General features: G+C 37.6%; 2 protein-coding genes across 2 annotated transcripts; one reads left to right on the forward strand and one right to left on the reverse strand.

The window, feature by feature from the left end:
* The first annotated feature begins 540 nt into the window (after positions 1-540).
* LOC137729499 (uncharacterized oxidoreductase At4g09670-like) lies at positions 541-4,101 on the forward strand. Its single transcript, XM_068468460.1, has 2 exons — positions 541-1,130; positions 3,295-4,101. The coding sequence occupies exons 1-2, from the start codon at positions 666-668 to the stop codon at positions 3,910-3,912; spliced, it is 1,083 nt and encodes a 360-aa protein (XP_068324561.1). The 5' UTR covers positions 541-665; the 3' UTR covers positions 3,913-4,101.
* A 3,140-nt stretch (positions 4,102-7,241) lies between these two features.
* LOC137727666 (laccase-15-like) lies at positions 7,242-9,575 on the reverse strand. Its single transcript, XM_068466487.1, has 5 exons — positions 9,471-9,575; positions 9,209-9,360; positions 8,824-9,071; positions 8,367-8,495; positions 7,242-8,203 (listed from the first exon to the last, which is right to left on the reverse strand). The coding sequence occupies exons 1-5, from the start codon at positions 9,573-9,575 to the stop codon at positions 7,242-7,244; spliced, it is 1,596 nt and encodes a 531-aa protein (XP_068322588.1).
* Between the last annotated feature and the right edge of the window lie 13,835 nt (positions 9,576-23,410).

Genomic DNA, 23,410 nt, shown 5'->3' on the forward strand with positions numbered 1-23,410 from the left:
ATTGAATATTTTCAATGGTAATAAACCAACAGGTTCCTCGTCGGAGCCCCGCTCACTTCCTCGTCAGAACCCAGATCGGAAGAATTCGAATCATCGTCTTCCTCCTTCAACCCATGGAAGGTTTTGTTGTCACTTGTCAGAGATCGAAGGCGAACGGATGAGGTGGGAGATGCATGTGCGTGTATAAGGGGGAGGGAGGAACAAAGAGAGAAAAGAAGAAGAAGGCGAAGATGAACTTGGGATCCAGACAAGAGAGTGTAGGCGATGTGAGAGAGTGGAAGGAGAGTGCTGCGCGAAAAGGAGAAGGACGAAGAAGCGACAGAGAGGGACGGAGTAAGTGAGGAGAGCCATTCTACCCGACTAAATTATCCGAAGGATTTGGTTGGGATAGGTGTATAAAATAAGTGGGCTCCGATTAAATAATCCGGTGTTTATTTAATATGAAGCTCACCAAATGTCCGTTTCATACTTTAATACTATCTGATGATCTAATATGACGTGCCAAACGAGGCCTTAGTGAAGGAAAACAAACACCCTTAATGTTCAGTAAGAAACAAATTTCTGGAGTATTCGGTAGGAAACAAAACCGGCAGAATATATACCCCGCGCACACTGACACCTACGCTACATATCCACTTCCGCTGCCGCTGCCTGCCTCCGCCGAAATGTCCGCCGAAACGCCGATCCGATTCGGAATTGTGGGCTGCGCCGAAATAGCCCGGAAAGTGTCGCGGGCCATAACTCGAGCCCCAAACGCGACACTCTACGCCGTCGGAAGCCGCTCTATCGACAAGGCTACGGCGTTCGCCAGGGCCAACAATTTCCCTCCCACCGCCAAGATCTACGGCTCCTACGACGCCGTTCTGGACGATCCCGACGTCGACGCCGTCTATGTCCCGCTCCCCACCAGCCTCCACATCAGGTGGGCCGTCCTCGCCGCCCAGAAGAAAAAGCACATCCTGCTCGAGAAGCCCGTGGCGGTCAACGTAGCGGAGTTTGACAAGATCGCTGAGGCGTGCGAATCCAATGGGGTGCAGATCATGGACGGTACCATGTGGATGCACCACCCCAGGACTGCCAAGATGTCCGAATTTCTCTCCGATGCTAACCGTTTTGGTCAGCTCAGAACGGTATGCCTTTCTGCTTGTTGGACTGCATCCAATTGTAAATTTTAGAAAGATAGAAAAACCCGTTTTCTTTTGCAGTTTTTTTTTTATAGATTTCTGTCCTTGTTTTCTGTTTTCGATTAGCTGCTTTGTTTACTTGTAGAATTTTAGTCAAGAAAGTTTATAATTTTGTAGTCCTGGTCGAAGAATTTTGGATTTGAAATAACAAGGTTATATTGAAAATGAGAGTTGATTTTGAGGCAAAACGGGCAGTCGGATTTGCTAGGAGGGAGGGAGAGAAAATTTCCAGAAATTGTTGGTTGGTTTGTTGGATAATTTGAGGGCTGACGGTGTTGAAGTTATGTTGGGTTTTAGTTGTTTGAAACATAGCTGGAAAGCAGAATGGGGATGTCAATATATGGACTTGTGTTCGTAAATTTGGCGAAAATGAGGATGTTGTCATACATGATCTTTTGGGAACTTGAGAGCTACACGCTTGGATGGACAAGGACATTACCTACGACTTATATATATGCCTTTTAGGTCTGAGTCTAGACAACAGAATAGGATAAGGGTCATCACCTAGACCTTTTATGGCTTTATGGCTTCATAACGTACTCATGTGATGTGATGTCTCCTTGATTAATCACCATAAGGATCACATAATGAAGTTTTTAAACCCAATTCCCCAATCTGTTAAGTGGGATTGGATGATTGCCTCATTTGCAAGTGATTTGTAATCTCACTGATGGACCAGTGGCTCTTGAAACTCAGATTACTTTGCATGATCTCTCAAGTTTTCGTTAACAGAAAGAGGTTTACTCTCAGATCTTGAAATTAGACGTCCATTAAAGTAAATTTTTACTTGTTTTCCCTGAAGACTACGGATGCGACAACACAAAGTGTGTTTTGGTTACTGGAATATTCTATGTATCAATGCAGCAAGTGTTGAATACATGCATATTTAACGGACTTTTATTAGAGAACATTCTGCTAGTGATAGTGCGTCTGTCCGCATTGGTCAAGTATTTGATTATTAAAACTGAGTGCAGTACTTTGTTGCAGCTCCTTAATTGATGACTACAGTGAATGCTCTATACCACTACCACAACAAAAAAGTCAGTATTTAGTTTTCAAATTTCAGCTAGCATTTTGTTATGCAATTGTTCCATTGTGTGGGCTAGTAGTGTCAAAGACCATTAGACATTGTAATGAGACTACAAATTCGTTTAATGTTTTCCTTTGTTCTGCTTAGTGTGTTTTGAAACTCATTGATTAGTAAACTTGCATGGTTTTAGCCTTTTGCATTGCTTTCATAATATTTGTGTTCAGAAACCAATCTATTATTTATTGCATGTTTTTTTTTGGTTGAACCTGCATAAGGTTTTATTAGTTTAACTACTTTGCCCTCATCTACTCTCGCAGCCTTCTTATCCTTGAGCCACTTTACCAGCTTTTTCCACGAAGCAGAACATAGCGCATATTACTTTTAATCTACAAACATCCTAACTTCAGATATTCGTTTGGCCTTTTAGGGCCTCCATAGCCTGTACTTCAAAGAAAACTGATGGGATTAGAATTCTTCTGAACTGGAAAAAAGGAAAGATTAGCTTCATTGTGAAAAGTAAGGCTGGCTGGGACTAGTCGTATTTTTGTTTTAAAAGGGGGAAATGTTTAGTTGACTGGCCCATGAACATAACTGCGATGACACTGGATTCAGATTGATTAGGGTATAGGCTTTACTAATCCAATGATTTAAAGACAAGCGTACTCGCTTATAATAGGACATGCTACTGACATTTGCTGGAGGCTCCCAGGGCTTGAAGTATTTTGGTGATTTTCATATTAAAAACCTGTAAGTAATATCATTTGCGTGTGCAGTTTTGTGCATTGAGTGTCCCAATTACATCTAATCCAGAAACTATAGTACTATATTAATGCTGACTGACTAAACTTGTTTGTTTGACTTTGTACACTTGGATTGGTGCTTTGGTTGTTCCTATAATGTTGAGCATTCTACAAATATTTTCTGCACAGACAGCATGTATATTCATTCAAATTGCAGTGGCAGAGATTAGATAACATGTGCGATTAGGCGACTATATTTTGTTTGTGCCACTCCCTTGACTTGTATTTTTGAAATTTAGTTCGGCTATTGTTCTAAAAACATTCTCTTTGGGTGCCACAGATACACACTGTCTTTACATTTCCTTCTGATCCTGAATTTCTCAAGAATGATATCCGGGTGAAGCCAGACCTTGATGCTCATGGGGCTCTTGGGGATGCAGGGTGGTACTGTATAAGAGCAATATTGTGGGCCAATAACTATGAGCTGCCAAAAACTGTAATTGCTTTGCGGGGCCCTGTACTTAATGAAGCAGGCGTGATTTTATCTTGTGGGGCGTCCTTGCATTGGGAAGATGGGAAAGTGGCAACCTTCCACTGCTCTTTCTTATCAAGTTTGACGATGGATATAACTGCTGTTGGTACAAAGGGAACTCTGCATGTTGATGGTTTTGTTATCCCTCATGAAGAGAAAGAAGCCGCTTTTTCTGCAGCTTCAGAAAGTGGATTTGATGAATTTGTCACCTGTTGGGTTCCACCTCCAAGTCGTCACATTGTGACCACAGATCTTCCGCAGGAGGTCCTCATGGTAAGAGAGTTTGCTCGTTTGGTAGGCGCTATTAAAAATGGTGCAAAACCTGAGAAGAAGTGGCCAGCCCGTAGTAGGAAGACACAGATCATACTCGATGCTGTCAAGGCATCAATTGCCAAGGGTTTTGAATCCATTGATATCGCATATTAACCGAGACTCATCTGGTATGTGTTTTTCATCTTATCTTTTTGCTCGGGTGTTCTTGTGTCAGTAATAAGATCCTCATCGGCTCAAAGCCTCATGAACTCGTCGTATTGGAACATTAATGTTGAAATGTGTGGTAAATGAATTAAATGTAAAATAAAATGGCCGTGGCACAGATTGTGAGTGAAGGTCAAACAGAAACACAGCATGCATGATCACCTTTACATATGTAGTTAGCAAAGTCCGGTACCTTGATAATTGGCACTCTTTGAAATCTAGTCAGAGCGTGTGTTTTTGTGATTCAATTACAAAAGCCTACTTAAGACGGACTGCGATAATTTTTAAGAACAAGTCTAAGAGAAAATTGGAGTAATAGTCTTCGAACTTTGGCCCGGTTGGATTCTTGAACTAAAAAGGGTTTTTTGGCTAATTACGTAAGAATTTCTATCTATTTTTTGCCTCCTTAAACCTTTTAATTTTAGATGGAAGTTCATTAGTCAAAAGGGTCATTACTCCACATTATAACAACTACAGGGATCAACACTTAGAGATTTTAAAACTCAGCTTCTTATCTAACACTCCTTGTATATATTTGTTTTAAATTAAGAAAGTTTTTTTTTTCTTTCTTTTTTTCTTTTTTCTAGAAACAATAGCATCTTCCTAGCTAGGAAGGAGTTCACAACATTTGAGGCCTAAACTAAATCAAACCTACTTGCATGTCAAGTCTGCCAACTAGGTGGTACGTCGAATTGCCATTTTGTAATTTGACTTTAATCTAAGAAGCTTGATTCAAAATGCGTTTACATTACAATAGCAGGCCACATCCGACCTTAAGGGGCAAAGCAACGCGTCCTTTGGGCCTATGGTATCCCCACTCCTGCCAATGTGCCTTTCCTATCTCAAGAGCCAGAGGTCGACTCTTCGAAGTCGTGTCGTGCACTCTGGCGCATCAACTTGCTAGAGGCCTACCATTAGGTAGTGTAGATACCAGCGGGGTGTGGTATGCACCACACTAGCAAAACATAGAGGCCTGCGAGCTCACTGTCCAGTTGCCTGCGACAATCTCTCCTATAAATAGCTAGATCAAACGAAGAAATAGGTAAATTTTACTTACTAATCAGAATTCTTTATGATAATATAGTTTCTTCCAACTATTTCTTGCTTGGGCATCGAAGACCATTTGTCGGACACCCTTCCCGCTTTTCTCAAGTGTTCATCAATTAGGCTAATAATGCTTCGTATTTTGTATGTGTGATTTTGTCAATCAAACCATACGAACTTTGCATCCACAATACTCTAATTGAGATGGATAAAAAACTGTGTGAGCAAGAAGATTAGGTACCAAATAACAACAATGCTTTTGAGAAGATTAATATACTTATTCCTCATGAGGCAGGGAAAGGATACTCTTCGGATCCCTTACATCCGGATCCTCTGGATCTTGAAAATTGGCTGCAAGCCTTGCCTCCGGCATAATCATGAAGCCATCACAGCTTCTTCTTCTTCCTCCTCGAACAGGTCTACGAAGCCATGATCGCAACCTTGTCTCGAACAGGACTGCGAAGCCATTGATCCTGACGCACCGTTGTCTCCTCCACCTCCGCCCCCTCTCAAGCCCTCCCGCCGTCAACACATTGTTGGGGCCTCGATGCAGAATATACGATGGCCGCTGCTGCCATTGCAGCTTCCTATTCCGATGGCATCAAACATTTTTTTGACCGTTCTTTTTTTTTTAAATTTTTTTTTGAATCGCTAAGATTAAAGAAATTTTCTTTTGAATGGCCAAAATTGAAGAATCTTCCGGATTTGGATGGAAGGAAACCGGAGAAGATCTTCCATGATATTTATGTACAATACTGAGTGTTTTCAACAACTACATGCGTACTACTAGTATTTACTATAAGGTCGTCAATCACATACTAAAATACATGAGGTCTGCTCTAACCTAGTGCTTATGTTTCTAAGTCCAAGACATGGTCATTTAAATGTCATTGGATACATTGATGTAGATTGGGTACGTAGACTCAATCATTGATAGACGTTCTACTTCAGGTTATTTCACATTTGTTTATGCAATTTGTACCTAGTGAAACAAGAAACATAATATTGTAGTAAGACCAAGTGTTAAGTCTGAGTTACAGGGTATGTCACATGGTATTTATGATTATTATGGATTTGTAATTTGTTATCAGAGTTGGATTTTAGACTTGGAAGCCCCATGAAATTTCATTATGATAATAAAGTCGTGATAGCTGTTGCACACACTTCAGTTCAATGTGATCAGAATAAACATTTTGAAGTTGATATTTGATAGATATTTCATCAAGGACAAATTAGAAGTTGGATTAATATTTTGTTTTTTTTGTCATTCATGAAGTTGTAAGATCAACTTGCATATGTTCTTAATAACGATCCAATTGAGTATATCATAACTCACTAGACAAATTGAACATTATATTCCATCGACAAAATTAAGGTAGAGGATTAGCGTGAGCCCGCACTATTGGGCCCAAATTACATATTTATCTATTGTATCTGAAGTTTAGATCCCAATCTGATCCTCACAGACAAAATTATCTCAAAAAAGGTAAAACCTTACTTGTCCCAATTTTTTTGATCCATAATCTAACCCAACAAAAACTAACAAAATAAAGTAAATAATCATGATTAACACAATAAATTTATTACAGTTTTTAATACCTTTTATTTTTGTTTCTTATCTCTACATGATTTTGGAGGTCAGGGATCACACCCATACACACCTTTGTTTTTTCGTTTGTGTTTGTTTCCCTTTTTTATTATATATATATATATATATATTTTTTTTTTTTTATAGATCATATTGAATAATTTATAGAACTTATATCAAATTTAACAAGGTGGCATTCCGGGTTGCGGCGGCAGCAACTTTTCCTCCTCCTGTTTTCCGTTCATTACAATGAGAACGGTGTCCATTCCCCAGGTTAAGTGACGCTCCAAATGGCAGTGCATGAACCACACTCCTGCATTTTTTTTTTTTTTTTTTGGGAAAAGAAAGATTGAAAATTAGGAAGAAAAAGTTATCAATCCCATATATTAAACAAATGTTAACTAGCTGTTGGTGAGATTAGGAAGAAAAAGCATGTGGCCGCATATGTCCTCGTTACCTATGTTTGTTGTTGACGTGTTAGACATAAAAGTTTATCACAAATGAAGGAGCGTGTGAGAATGTCAAAAAATATCACACATAAAAATTGCCACCCATTAAATTACCGTATAGTCGTGCCCAAATTTGGTACGTTAGCGTTAGTCTCTGAGAATTAATTTTATTAAAATTAATCATTTAATGACTGACTTTAGGAATACTTACCCGGATTGTCGGCTTTGAATCTGATGGCAGTCCAACCACTTATGGGCACAGTGGCAGTGTTCCTCAGAGGAGGATCAACGAGATTGTAGTTTAATGGGTCCTGATTTTCGTCGAAGTTCCCAGGCCCTCGTCCTACTATAAAGAAGCTATACCCGTGCAAATGCATTGGATGATCTATCGGTGCAGTCACAATCGTCCCTTGAAAAACAATTTCCACATTTGCTCCGTATTTAATAACTTTCACCTTTGTCTCTCTACTGGGTATCTGTACTAGAAATGGTAGGGTTTCACCGGTAAAATTAAACACCGGTGGTGGAGAATTTGGGAACCCCTTTTTGTAGACCCCATGAAGGTGATAGTAGTAGGCTTCTAGGATGTCTACTGTTCTGGGGGTTACAAAGCTTATATTGTTCATGCTAGCGGATAGGCGGGTGCCATTTGGTCCTGCACATGAATTGTTGGGGCATGGCAATGTGTTGACTGAAATTGTGGTGAGTATTCTTGTGGTGATGTTTAATGGGACATCAATTGGGTGGTCTTTATTAGCAAGGCTTCTAAGGCTATCAAAGAAATTGAATGCCAAATTTGTGTCGTTGTAGTACGGAAGGTAAGGGAATACTGGAGTTGAAAACGGAGCCGAGTTACCATTGTATCGTAATATTGCTGTGGTTGTGGTGTTGTCAAAGGTAATAACAGTACTGCTTGAGTAAGCCCTAGCAGCCATGTAATATTGACCGACTTGTTGGTTCGTGAGCAACAAGGCATCCATGGTTTGTCCTGGGGATATTGTGACATAATCTCTTGCCACCGGCTTTGTGTAGCTCCCGTCTACTCCCACCACCGTGAGGTTATGTTGAGCAACTGAGAAGAAGAGAATGCTATTCATTGCCGCGTTTACAATTCTGAGCAAATAGGTCTTGTTTTGATCAACAACGAGTGTGAATGTATCTGCAAAATTAAAGAAGTGGATTGAAGAAATTTGAAGAAGTCTAAATTACTCGAAGTAGCCTTTAATTAATAGTTGTTCACATCCACAAAGTGAAAGTAGGTCACGTACAAGACTTGACTCAAAATAGCATGCTGCGGAGAGATGCAAAATAGTTGTATATACCTGGACTTGAGCAAGGATAGAGGTCTCCGGGCTGTCCATTTATGGTGTGAGCATCGGAAACATTGGGATCTCCTCCGTTTCTAACGAATTCTTCAAATACCGCCATTACATCACTCTTCCACCACTGGCCTGCGTTTTCAACAAGTTTAGCTGTTTGTTCAAGAGACTCCATTATGAAGTATACGTATGCCTATATTTATACTATTTACTCAGTAAATTTAGGATTACTTGTGCTCAAATTTATTTCTTTTTCCGCATATATAAGCCGGTGAGTTTAGTGTTCTTGTCCTTCTTTTTGGTGGTCGGGAATTGATATGTTTGTAGCTCATCGTTTAATCGATGGCTCTGATACCATGTAAACTACGAGTTGGAGAGGCCACAATGTATTACACAGCCCATCGACTGGGGTTCCGTTATATAATTATTTGCCGTAATTTAGTTTGCTTAAGAAAAGCACCTAATATTATTGGCACTTCTTCGTGATCAGGTTTAGGAAATGGATAGATAGCTCCTCGTTTTGGATAGACAATGATTGCTCCATGAACTGTGGCTCTTGACCAGTCACTGTGTGCATGCCACCAGATGGTTCCCTCCTCATCTGAAAATATAATCTTTTGTGTGAAATTATCCCCAAATTGAATTGGACATTGCGTGATGTATTCAGGACCATCTGACCATGGATTCCTTGGTTGCCTTACTCCATGCCTGCGAGCAAACATTGCATTACATGTTACAACTTCTTGCTCCAATTTGTTTACTGAGCCATTTAGAGACTTAATTTAAACTAATTAATTAGTTAAATTACATAGGAAGTCACATATTGCATGTTAATTATATATTACCAGTGAATTGTGATGTTGTGGCTGCCTTCGTTGTGGACATTAACATAAACTGTATCACCTTTGTGAGCTCGTAAAACTGGTCCAGGAAATTTTCCATTTACTGTTAATATTTTCTTGGAGCTACACAGCCTTGTATACGTAGCTTCTTTCACCTGCAAATCCAAAATATACTGAGTAACTTGAAGAACAACTGAAAAAAATAATAAAAATAAAAGATAGGCATGCACGAATGCACTAGAAGTTGAAGACAGCATGTACATACCACCCAATGATACTGGTTCGATGCAGTACAATCAAATAAGAAGTATAGTAGTAGTAATGATAAAATTTGCACGAAGCCAGCATGATCTCTCTTTCCAGACCGCATAATTTTTATTCTGCTTTTGCTTCTACTTAAACACATCTGAAAGCATTCACTTGTTCAATTTATAGAAGTTTTAGTTCATCAAGTTAAAGGACAAATGCCTTTTCCATTTTTTATAATTATCTCAATGATAGTGAAGTTATAGATGAAGATGAAAATTTATACAGGGATTGGTCACCTACAAAAGTTTACGTATATTGACGGGATAATACTTTAGTACTCACTAGTGAGTATCATATATATTCACTTTATTATTTGACTCAATCAAAATATGACACATGTTTCTTATTTTTAAAAGTCCAAGAAAGATTAAATAACATATGCACTATTTTTTTTTAAAGCAACAAAAGTTATATAACATGCCTTATAACATCATTGGACCAATTCTAAAATATGAGTATATAAAGTACTCACTAGTGAGTATCTAAATATTATTCTATTTGACGCTATCTTTACTCTTTTTTGTAGTTTTTCATGCAACTAAGTTGTGGAACTGGAACATTTCAAATTTTTAGTCAATACAGCTCACTATACAGCTATTTGGACCACTGTCCCTTTTTCGTAAATGTGGTAACATTCTTCTTTAAATATATATCATTGTATCAAAAAATTTGTGATAAAATTAATAGATCTTTTCTTAATTGGTGAAAATAATTATTATATATACTTATATAGTCTTTGAATGAAAAACTTATAATAACTTTCTACATATCAGAAGAATTTGGAAAGTGCAATGTATTACGATTAAATCATAGGTACACACATTGTAGAAACCAATGGGAATTATTGGTTGGTGAATTTAGTCAGTGCACCAATCTAATAGATATCTAGGACGATTTTGTCTATATTTGAAATTGGAATGGCTCAACTAAGTTTTAAAGAACATCTTATGCAAAATTTTGGGAGCTGAACATATATATTAACAAGTTCTAGGCCATCAAATTAGTCTTAATTTGTTGTGTTCAAGTTGTAGTCTAGCTATGTAAGATCCTACATTGCTCAGGGGTGAGGATTCTGTAAGCCTTATATGTATATTCCCATCTCTACCTAGCACGAGGCTTTTTGGGAACTCACTGGCTTCAGGTTCCATAGGAACTCCGAAGTTAAACGAGTTTGGGCGAGAACATTCTTAGGATGGGTGACCCACTGAAAAGTTCTCGTCTGTTTTTACAGAAACAAAACTGTAAGAGTGTGGTAGGAGCCCAAAGCAGATACTATTATGCTACGGTGGAGTCAACCTTGGGATGTAGTGGGGTTCAGGCCGGGATGTGACAAGTTAAGTTTCAAAGAACTCTATGCGACCTATGAGTAAGTAAATCACTATAAGTGGCCACAATACAATTTAAGCATCATGTCTCAGTTTAGTCTTTATTTTCAGCCAAGGTATTAACTTTAAGATTAGAATCGTATTTTGCTCTGACAATTGGAGTTTGTCTAAATAAGTGGATGACCGCGATATGATTGACCACCAATAATTTTAATTAAGGTGTCATTGCTCAAAATCTTAGACAAAATCTTATTAACTTGAATATTTTGATTGAAGGAAAAAATGTTAAATTTTAGTACTAATTAAAAATTTACTAACCATTATTAATAAATTTTCCCTAAATTATGCAAAGATTAATATCAAACACGGATTTTTTAATTTTTACTCAAATTTGAATTGTGTGAAATATGATCAAAATTTTTTATTTTTTAAACATAAAATGTTTTATTTTTTAAATATGGCTACGTTTTAAATTAAGAAAAAGGTTAAATTTTATAATAAATTATGGGTATATTATGTAATGACCCGTCCCCAATTACTACAATTTTTATAATTTTTAAATGTGAATTTACTAAAATTCACTTTGAGGCAAAGTGTTGACTTGTAACGTAAGGTTCATTTTCTTGGTGTATCCTCGTAATACTCGTCGCTACGAACATGTGGATGCAAATCGATCATGATTTGGAGTTATAACGAAGGAGATAATAACGTTTAAAGTCGGGGGTATTTTAGTAAATTAGTTATTTTCTGGAATGCTCTAGATTTCTGGAGCCAAATTAGGAAGGCCATGTGTGTGGCCCAGATTAAAAGGAAGAAAGTTGGGCGGTGGAGATGGAGGATAAATGAGAGAAATGAGGGAGAGATGAGGTGAATCAGAAAAGGAGAGATGTGAGGGTGGACCAATGAGAGAAGAGAGAAAGGAGGAAAAGGAGGGAGGAGAAGAAGGAGGGGAACCGGATCTATTCCCCTTGACCCGTGAACCCGATTGTGATCCGTGAGTTTCTTCGACGAAATTCATCGTTTTTTTCGACGAATTGAGCCGAAATACGACTCCTAATCATCATCTCGATCTTTCCTCTACCATTTTTACATCAAATTTGAGGAGATTGGATTTGAATTTGGGAAGAAATGCACCGGTGGGTGCGTCGGCTTCAGGATGGCAAACTGTCAAATCCAAAGGTAACTCTATCACCCACCACCATCAATAGACTTCCCTTGAGCCTAGAAACAATTCCCAATCATTTTTTGGAGCGTCGGAGTCGATTTGAGGACGAATCAAGAACACCCAAATTCAAGGGTTTCCGACGGGTTTTAGTGAAATTGGGGCTTTTCCCGACCAAATTGGCATTAGTCACAGGTATGACAGTTGCTCCATTTACTGAGATCTTCATTTTTGTGAAGTTTGAGAATTTTTAGAAATAGTTGAATTTTCCGGCGAGACAGGGCTGCCGACTGCCACCGGCGATGGCTTGTGGCCAATGGGTCGCCGATGCTATTTTACACTAAATTGATATCCTGATCTCAGATTTGACATCCATATGACATGGATTTGAGTATTATGAATCTAGTTTGATTAAGGTGCGTTACTTGATTATTATAGCAATTGACGATCCGACCGTTGGATCGTCACCAAACTTTGTTACGTTATAATACGTAATATTTGAGGATATTAGAAACTTACGGATCAGGAATCCAACGTAGGATCTTTCCAATTATGACATGTAAAATATATGTTCTATTGATAAGAATTCTAAGACATGATTTGATAATTGTTCTAGGCGCCGATCGTTCGTGACGCCTTGATGTTGTGCTAGGGAGTTGTAGCGCGGACTCCAGGTAAGTGGGCTTTTGGTTTTCTATATATACGTATGTTTACTTTACGTTTTTCCTAGAAATTGTTTAAAATGAAATGTGATTGAAATGCCATGTCATACTTGCGTTATATTTTAGTATATGCATTGGTGTAGTCATGTATAATGTTGCATGATACTGCAGAGCCAGGCAAGCTACAGGTGAGTACATTATGATGTTGGTGGTTGTGATGTACATGGTTATGCTTGGATGCATTTGGTACTCATTATCATGCACCCCGGTGTTAGTGCTCCGTCTAAGGTCAGGGCCAACCTTCACATGATCGTTCAACTCCTGCATCGTACGCTCACCTTGGATCCAAGGCAGGTGCCAGCCTATCGTACAAACCACATTAGGTGGTTCAGACTCATAGGTGACTTGCGATACTTCGCACAACCTTCATTTGATCGTAGCACTTGAGTATTTATTTACACCCAACTTATCTTATAGACCACATTAGGTGGTTCCGACTTGTGTGCAGGAATTGGTTAATAAGCTATAGGTTCAGCTGTATAGGTCACGTTAAGTGACTCTGGCTGGCATATCATTTTACATTAATTTATTTCAACTGGCTTACTTATTTCATTACTGAGATACTTAACATGGCATATACGTGGTTTTCACTACTCTTGAGCATGATTTCTATATACGTATGTATTATTATTTTCTGGGAAATTATATGGGTTTTACGGTGAGGGGTTAACGTTTTCAAAAGGTTTTTATTAAAAACTTTATTTTTAGGCCCACTCACCCTTATTTTTGCGCCCCTCCAGGTTTTAGCTGTTGGAAGTCCGTATCGATGAGGCTTTGTGGAAAATCTCAGTATAGGTGGCTACCTCTGAGGGTATGATCCTTAACCATAGTACTGTACTTTACTTATGCTTTGACGTCGCATGTGAAATGGGCTCGTTCTCGCTCATAGCGCACTCTTGTCTTTAGGTACTTTTAGGTTAACTGGGTTGTCGGTACAACCCCCAATGGTGTGGCATTTAGGAGACCAATTAACGGAGTGATCCTCCAGATATGATACTTTTTCCAATGATCTGCACTGGGAGACGTACAAGTATTAGTATCCTTTTGGTAAACCCACAAGTGATTCAAGCCTCTTACAATCATAGAAAGAGAGATGATCGAGCCTCCGCAAACCTTTGATGAAAACTGGCAGACTACAAATTAGATTCTCATCTAAATATAGTCTTCGGATTGAGGATAGATTGCTTAAATTTATTCTTATTTTTCCACATCACCATACTTTATGGCTTCGTCACCTTTCAGGTGTCGACCAACACAGCTCGATTCGGAGTCATAATGGACATTCTGGGTCGGAGTGTGTCATATTATATATAGATTAAAAAAAGTAAATAGATATTACATTAAAAAAATAGACACAAACTTTATTATAAATATGGGTATATTATAGGTTAAAAAAATTGAATATATAGATATTACATTAGAAAAATAGGTAAATTTTACAATACAAGAAAAGAAATTATAGGTGCAAATAAAAATTAAAAAAATATAGGCACAAATAGAAATTAAATATATGGGTACAAATGAAAATTAAAAAGAAAATTGGTGCATGATATATAAAAAAAATTGGAACATTTTTAACAAATAATCATATGAATAGTACACTATAGCTAAATTATTGGTACAAATAAAATAAAAGGAATTATGGGTATATAAATAAAAGAAAAGAAATTATGGGTACAAATAAACTTAACAAATATGGGCACAAATAGATTAAATATACGGGTACAAATGAAAACTAAAAAAAATTGGTACAAATTAAAAAAAAAAATGATTGCAAACTAAAAAATAGGTAGAAATTAAAAAATAGAAATATATGGTGCAAAATTTAGCCATAAGTATAAATATACCAAATGAACCATTTTTAATTATAAAAATTTAAATATGCCGATGTGTAAACCTTTTATTATTAAAATAATGATGTGAATAAAAACCAAAAACCTTAATTGAAAATTGAAAATGAATAAAGTTTTAATCAGTGATATGAGAAAATGAGGAATAAGAACCTAATTTTTCCTTTAATTAATTTGGTATGTTATGTTCCAAATTAGAGCTTATTCTTGGTATTATCTCATTCTCATCAATGTGGGTTGTGTTAAGACAAAATCCCAACCTCTCTCTCTCAAAATATACATGTGAACACAAAGACATTTTATTTTCATTGGTTTTTATTGGGCAACTTTAGTTTCAATGATTCAAGAATTGTTATGCCACGAAATACTTAGGAGGTCATCCGGTGAAGTGGGGTGACAAATGACAATAGCACACAAAGTCTCCCTACTATAATAGGGTGTTGTAAAATCGACGGTGTGTGCAGTGGAATAAACAAAACAAGACACAAAATTTACGAGGTTCCTCTACAATCAGTGTGACTGGAGTACGTCCTTGGGGCATCAGTGATGCTTTCATTATAATTTAGAATAATAGAAGTACAAAATAACTCTATCTATTATCCCCTCTCCTCTTCCTCTCTTTTCTCTCTTCCTCTTCTTCTCTTTTCTCTTTTTGGTGTTCATCACTTTGAACAATCAAAGTGCTCTATTTATAGAGCCATTTCAAAGGAAACTTACAAAAGGGTTACTATTTAGCATATGAGTCTTTACTATACACATATGGGTAAACATACCCACTATTTACAACACTCCCCCTTGGATGCCCACATATCAACATCAGTTGACGCGTTAAAATCTTGATCTGTTTTGGATGCTCCCCCTGATGAGTATCTCCCTCTGATTTCAAATTATTTAGGCTGATTGTTTATCATTTTGCTTCAGTCTCTTAGCAAGAAGAGTTGCCAAAAGAAGTGTTTTATTTGTTGTTAACTTTCCATATGCTTGTTCTTGAATTGGGTTGGAGGACCTTCTGCTAGACTTCCTTCAAAGGTTTGAATTTACTACTTTTATCTGGAGCTGAATTTGATTCAAGGGTGGTGGACACTTGATCTTGAATCGGACTTGTGATTTCTTCAAGGGTCGTCTAGGCTTGATCTTGAATGAAATTGGACCACGATGAGCTTTATGTGACAAGTGATCTTAGGCTTTGTCGAGGATGAACTGGCACGTGTTTTGCTGTGCTTGTCTCCACATGTTTCAATGTATCATTTTCACTTGCCTTACCTATTCCCCTTGCAGAAATGGTATTTTCCCTATGCAAGTTTGGCATATTCTCTTGTAGTATTTGTCCTCTGATGCAGGAGTGGAATGCAAACCTTGAATTTGAATGGTCATTCACTTCTTGGTGACTCATCTATGCGTGGCAGCTTCAGTGTAAAAAGCCAACAACGGGCCAATTATTCTGCGGTGTTGATGACTTGAGACCTAGCTCCATCAACAGTTGAAGATGAGTACTCGAGACCAATTCTAGGTAAGCAATCAGAAAAGGTTCTAGGCAATTAGTTCCTTACTGGAAGTTTGAGTGGAGGTTCCAACATATTGCTTTCTTTATCTTTGTCTTTGCAGGTAAGAACAAGGACAAAGGAAAGGATAGAGAGATTGCACGATATGAGATACTCTTGCTCTCATCCCTGATGATATGAGATAATCTTGCTCTGGTGTGATTGGTTTTGAAGAGGTATTCTCGGACAGGAAGAAAACATGATGCATTCTCGGAGATGAGGAAGAGTTAGGTATTCTTGCAAGTCTGTCTTGTTATGGAGAACGAAGGTCGACATATATAGAGATTTTTCAATAGTAAGTAGTGGTGCTGTGCCTTTACTCTTGTCAACAACTGTAGTGTAATTAGAACAGTAAGATTTACGCGTTTTCAACTTTGTCAGATATCCTTGACAAAGTTGCACGCGATATCCAAAAAAATTGAGATTGCGTCTGAAAAATGCCAACGAACTTTATTCAGGAAAATCTGGCTTTTGAAATTCGGAGAGGGGTGCCTCTTCGATCTTTGAACAAGTAGCTATGTTGCCTCTTCTTTTATAGAGACATCAATTGTGTTTAAGAGTAGGCTCAGAAAATTGCTACCTGTAGAAATTTTCCCTTTCTTGCACTTTTGAGATTTTATTTGACCTCATTTTTCCTTCATCATTTCTGAAAATGGCTTGCCTATCTAACATTTGCTTAGATTTGAGTCTTAGGAGTGACACAGACGACCAGCGTCACGATAATATATGGCGCCCGTCATTCTTATCTTTTAATGGTCTTCTTATAGTTGGGGACTCTGTGATGAAGAATAACATTACCGCTATAGTGGTAGCTAGGAATCTTCTCCCTCCAAAGGATAACAGAATCCTTTCAAAACGGTCTGATGAGTCGGCCGTTCAAGACTCCTTGGCTCTCAGTGTTCAATGTGCAGGCTTTGTATCCAATATGGGCCAACGCTTACCTGCTCGAACTCACCAAGTTGAATCATTGATGGCTGAGGTGGCAAGTCTTAAACAAGAGATCAGAGGGTTCAAGCACGAGAATATAGTGTTACACGTGCTTGCAAATAATTACTTGACGAGCATGAAAAGAGAACTCGACCAGCTACAGGAATCCGAAAATCGAATTCAAAGTGATCACCAGAGGTTCGTTGCTAGATTCCGAAGGCAATTGATGCCTTCCCCTTCTGGTGTTTCGCCAAGTACTAGGGTGCCACATGATCAATCTCCAGTGCCTCCCCCTTATAGGGTATTACCTAGTACTGAGGCTTCACATGAGCAACCTTTGTGAAGGCTTCATCCTGTTTGTTTGTTTTAACTCATATGTATACATATATATGTAATTTCTCGAAGATATCAATATATAAGCTTTATTTCATTCAATGTATTGTGCCAAATACAATAAAGCATATACTTCACTAAGATGTGATACTTTTGGACTAAATATCAATTTATCTTTACCCTCGCGAAGATAAATGATCATTCTTAGTGTCTAAATCATTTGAGTATTCAACTCATAATCTTCAATCCATATGATTATTTAATATCATAAACATTATGGATAAGATTCGTGTTGACATATTGTTCGATCTGCAGTTCGAGAAAATATTTCTCTCAACACTTTATAATCTTTCTTGACTTTTCAGGAGTCCCAATTTAATATCATCAAATCTTGCAAGAGATTTTAGTATGTTGCAACAATATCATAATGATAGTACTCATTAAGGAAATTTATACCATCCATTGGTATTGATTACACATTTTATGCTTTACCTTTTGGGGCTTACTTCAAGCAATTTGAATCCTTCAGGGATTTTCTACACTTCATGACACATTTTCCTTTGGGATTTATACAGAGCAATTTGCTTCTATGTATACTTGAGGGATTTACTTATGGAGATATGATGTGGGCGACTCACAACCCTTCGTATATAATTCTCCATTCATATGAACTCATTTATAACCTTGCGTCATATCATGTGAGTGTATTTCATGGTATTACAAATGCCCATATGTAACCTTTTAGGTTCAACATCTTTTAGCTATTTGTATTGTATTCAAGTATATAGGTCTATTTTCCACATTTTTACAAAATTGTAATAGAATTGCCTTTCTCCATTTTGGCCAATAATTTTGTTGACAGAAAAAGAATGGGACTCAATATCAACACAACTCATTGATGAATTTAGTAGCTACTTGTAAAAACCAAAATTACCATTGGTTGTCATCAATCATTGATCCCATATTCTCATGTGCATGCACATGCATAAAAGCTTTTCATTTCTTTGGATATCCATTGCCTTTTCAAGGGCATTACACTATCTCTTCCAGGATACTCATAATTTAGAGAATGCGGATCATAACCTCCTCTTGAGTGTTATAGAGCTTGGATAGTAATCTCCACTTCTGGGAGTTGAGTCATTGGAGCATATATGTCTATCATGTTTCGTGCATGAGACATCAACATTCCCATGTCCGCGGATTGTCCTTTCTCGGACGTATATCCATGCAGTGACTGTCATGCTTCTGGCATGCAACAGTTATGCTTAGGGAATGCAATAGTTCAGTAGTGCCATATTCTTCTTCTTTCAAATGACTAAACCTTTTGAGTCTAAAGGTCTGCCACGCTCCAGTGCGTAACAGATAAATCATTTACTGCCTCATTATATTGTCCAACAGGGATGTTAATTCTTATAGGCACATTTGCAGTAAGTATTTGTGATTTCATCACTTTTGTTGCATCATTAAATGCATCTGGCATTTGATTTGCATATCGTTGCATCATTCAATTATTCTTACTTCGTTTTTATATTGATTGCTTCATGAATCAAAATAAGACAAATTCTCTTTGTTCTTCTGGCACAGTCTTTTCTCTTCGTTCTTCTGGCACAATCTTTTCTCATCATTCTTCTGGAATGATATTTTTCTCATTGTTCTTCTGGAACGAAGTTATTTTCTCTCCTTAACGGCGGGAAAATTGTCTTATCAAAATGATAGTCCGCAAACCACATGGTAAACATATCCCCAATCAAGGTTCCAAATGTTGAATCATAGATGGTGAATCAAATTCAACATAAATTCCCAGTTTGTATTAATGCCTTATTTTAGTACGTTGTGGCAGTACAACAGGCACATGTATAACACAACCAAAAACTCGTAAATGTGTAATGTTTGGCTTGTGCCCAAACACGAGTTGTATTGAGAAATATTGATGGTCGGCAACAGGTTTCAACCGAATTAATATTGCATCATGTAAAATGACATGTCCCCATGTAGAAGCTTGGCAATTTCATTTTCATGAGCAGAGCGCGGGTAATCAATTTCATTCGCTTAATAAATGCTTCTGCTAAACCATTTTTGGGTATGGACATGAGGAACATGACGTTCAACATCAATGCCCAGTGATATGCAATAATCATCAAGACTTTGAGATGTAAACTCTCCAGCAAATATGCATTATATCATCACTTACATACATCAAGGAGCTTCTGGTCCTTATTTAATAGCCTATGGATTGAGACTCTTATGTCATTTATTATAATTAAGTTGTGGCACTTCGGCTCTTTAAACTTAACGCACTCATCAAGGAACTTTATGTCCGATCTTGAGGATCTAGGGACTTCATGTCTGATCTTTTTGCATGATGGAACTTCGGGTCCAATCATTTTATGTGATGAGGATCAAGAAACTTCAGGTTCTGATTTGATCAAGGAACTTCGGGTCCAGTATGTACTTATCGTAACAAAAAAAAGTACAATAAATAAATTAAAGCAATAGGCGGTAATTTCAACCATAGTAAATAAATTGCCTTTAGTAAATAAAGCTTATGACAAGGGCTTTGATTCAGCACCATTCACATAAATATCAAAGCTTTAAAGCAAAGGGTAATAATTCCACCCACTGTAAATAAATTGATTTAAATAAATAAAACTTGTGATATGAGCTTTAATCCAACACCATTCACATAAACATCAAAACTTTAAAGCAAACGGTAATAATTCTACCCACTCTAAATAAATTGCTTTAAATAAATAGAACTTATGACATGAGCTTTAATCCAACACCATTCACATAAATATGCCAAAACAGAAAATGCAATGATTAAATCCTCATCTTTTGCTTTTTCATTTTCTTGGTTTGCCACTTCTTTGGTTTCATTCTTTTTATTTTTGCTTTTATTTCACAACTCTAAGTTCTTTTAGTTACTCAGGAAGTAGTAGTAACAATAAGTTCCAATTGGTATTCCTCCTCGATGAGTTTCGAAAAAATCGAAACGGTTCCCATCAGTTTAGAAGCCAAGAGTGTCAACAACTTATACGAAGATCAAACCGTTAGATTTAGCTCAAATTTTAGTATGATATGGATAAGAGGATACCAAACAACTTTTGTGAAGAAATAGTTTTGATCTGAGCTACTGAAATGGAGTTTTGGCACTCATAAGGTGCCTGTCTAATTTTTTACGGAAATTGGAAACTGGTTTGGTATTTCAGGCATCTACGATGATCGCACCGTTGGAATTTTCTAAAAATTTGATATGTTGTAGGTACGGGGTGGATGAACAACTTTGAAGAAGAAATTATTTCAATCCGATGTTTGCAAGTTAGAGTTCCGAGGCTGTTTACATGGCTGTCAAATTCGTTACGAATTTTGAGTCTGTACTCTTTTGTTTCTGCAAAGGATGATGTACAGTCATACAACAACATATATATATTTGCTTCAGGAAAATCAGTAGTACAAAGATTTTAAGATGTAATGAAAAGATTTTCTTATCTGTGAGATTCCAGACGACATATGTGAATAGGATTTGTGGTGTTGTGCTTTCCACTGACACGAGAGCTTTTCGTGCTAATAACGTGTTGTAAAATTGACGGTGTGTGAAGTGGAATAAATAAAACGAGAAACAAAATTTACGAGGTTCCTCTACAGTCAGTGTGACTGGAGTACATCCTCGAGGCAGCGGTGGTGCTTCCATTGTAATTTAGAATAATAAGAGTACAAAATAACTTTCTCTCTATTATCCCCTCTCCTCTTCCTCTCTTTTCTCTCTTCCTCTTCTTCTCTTTTCTCTTTTTGGTGTTCATCACTTTGAACAATCAAAGTGCTCTATTTATAGAGTCACTTCAAAGGAAACTTACAAAAGGGTTACTATTTAGCATATGAGTCTTTACTATACACATGTGGGCAAACATACCCACTATTTACAACATAGGGATATTTCTTTTTTCTTTTTAGCATATAAGAAGCAAAATGGGTTGCTTTTTAGTCCAAGGGATTCTCAATGCGGCCAAATGGTGAAATCTATTCACTTGTAATTAGGTGCTCGACCAATTATCTATCTTTCAAAAAGTTAATTCTATCAGAATTCCCAACCAACTATCGACGACAAAATGAAACCTAAATAGTGCAGTGTTCCTAATTTATGTATATATTCATATAAATTATGTTTGATTGTTATGTTAATTATACTGAATACATAATAATGACAAATAATTATTTTTATGTTTATTTTTGAATCCGATGATTGTATAAATAAAGGTGGCCAAAAAAAAAAATGGTATTGCACCATATGAGGTGTGGCCCAAATCCCTTTCGTTTCATAAATATATGTAAATTTTCTAAACTGTTGAAAATGCTGATGGGTAGTGAATGCCCACAGTGTCTTAGTGGAGTTTTTCAATGCCCTCTTGGTTTTTAATATTGGTATTGTTTATGACTACACACACACATTGTCAATTCCCATAACAAATTGAAAAATGACTTTGGGAATGTAGGATATCATATTGTAAAAAAGTGTGTTGTAAATTTCAAATGTAGTAATACGAGTTGCTCTATAAATAGAGCACTCGACTGCAATCAAAAGATACAGAAAAATATAAAAGAAGAGAACGAGAGAAAAGATCAATAATATCATCTATTCCTCCGTCTTTTATTTGTTATCCTCTTGTGCTATAGTTTTAGTGTGACATTTTACATCTGCCTCACACCTACCATTAAAAGGTTATCCCTCTAACTTTGACCTATTTATAACATAAACAACAGGTTTATAAGTTTGAACCTTGTTGTAACAAATAATTACTCATACTTCGCTTTCAAATAGGGTTTTTAGGGGTTCACTCCAACTTTTAATTCTATGGCTATTTTTGTAAGATTCCATATCGCCCAGGGGAGTGATCCTTATATGTATATTCTCATCCTTACCTAGTACGAGACCTTTTGGGAGCTCACTGGCTTCGAGTTCCGTAGGAACTCTGAAGTTAAGTGAGTAGCGCGCGAGAGCAATCCCATGATGGGTAACCCACTGGGGAGTTCTCGTGTGGGTTCCCAGAAACAAAACCGTGAGGGCGTGCTCGGGGCCCAAAGCTGACAATATTGTGCTACGGTGGTGGAGTGGGCCCGGGATGTGGTGGGCCTCGGGTCGGGATGTGACAATTTGGTATCAGAGCCTAACCTTGGCTGTGGTGTGTCGACGAGGACGACGGGCCCTTAAGGGGGGTGGATTGTAAGATCCCACATCGCACAGGGGAGTGATCCTTATATGTATATTTCCATCCCTACCTAGTATGAGGCCTTTTGGGAGCTCACTGGCTTTGAGTTCTGTAGGAACTCCGAAGTTAAGTGAGTAGCGCGTGAGAGCAATCCCATGATGGGTGACCCACTGGGAAGTTCTTGTGTGAGTTCCCAGAAACAAAACCGTGAGGGCGTGGTTGGGCCCAAAGCAGACGATATTGTGTTATGGTGGTGGAGCGGGCCCGAGATATGGTGGGCTCCAGGTCGGGATGTGACAATTTATTTTCCTGGCGTATTCCCTGATGATTTACCTGGATTGCCACCAGACCGAGAGATGGAGTTCACTATTGATTTGCTTCCAGGTACGGATCCTATACCTTTGACTCCTTATCGAATGGCTCCTGCTGGGTTAAAGGAATTGAAAATCCAGTTGCAAGAATTAGTTGATAAAGGTTTTATTCGGCCTAGTACTTCACCTTGGGGAGCCCTAGTGTTATTTGTGAGGAAGAAAGACGGGACTTTGAGGCTATGCATTGATTATAGGCAATTAAATCGGGTAACAATTAAAAACTGTTATTCATTGCCGCGTATAGATGATTTGTTTGATCAACTTCGAGGTGCCTGTGTATTTTCTAAGATTGATTTGAGGTCTGGTTATTATCAGTTGAAGATCAGCATTGAGGATGTCCCTAAGACAACTTTCAGGACTCGTTATGGTCATTACGAGTTTCTTGTGATGCCATTCGGATTAACGAATGCACCAGCAACTTTTATAGATTTGATGAATCAAGTATTCCAGCCATATTTAGA

This window comes from Pyrus communis, chromosome 3, assembly GCF_963583255.1.
Source record: "Pyrus communis chromosome 3, drPyrComm1.1, whole genome shotgun sequence".
Classification (NCBI taxonomy): Eukaryota; Viridiplantae; Streptophyta; class Magnoliopsida; order Rosales; family Rosaceae; genus Pyrus; species Pyrus communis.

Bases quoted from the DNA above. Each gene is read 5' to 3' on its own strand.
- LOC137729499 (XM_068468460.1), top strand. From the start codon at position 666: ATGTCCGCCGAAACGCCGATCCGATTCGGAATTGTGGGCTGCGCCGAA. The intron at 1,131-3,294 runs GTATGCCTTTCT...TGGGTGCCACAG, and splicing joins GTTTTGGTCAGCTCAGAACG to ATACACACTGTCTTTACATT.
- LOC137727666 (XM_068466487.1), bottom strand. From the start codon at position 9,575: ATGCGGTCTGGAAAGAGAGATCATGCTGGCTTCGTGCAAATTTTATCA. The intron at 8,496-8,823 runs GTGCTTTTCTTA...TTGAAAACGCAG, and splicing joins AGAAGTGCCAATAATATTAG to GCCAGTGGTGGAAGAGTGAT. The intron at 8,204-8,366 runs GTATATACAACT...TTAATTTTGCAG, and splicing joins CTATCCTTGCTCAAGTCCAG to ATACATTCACACTCGTTGTT.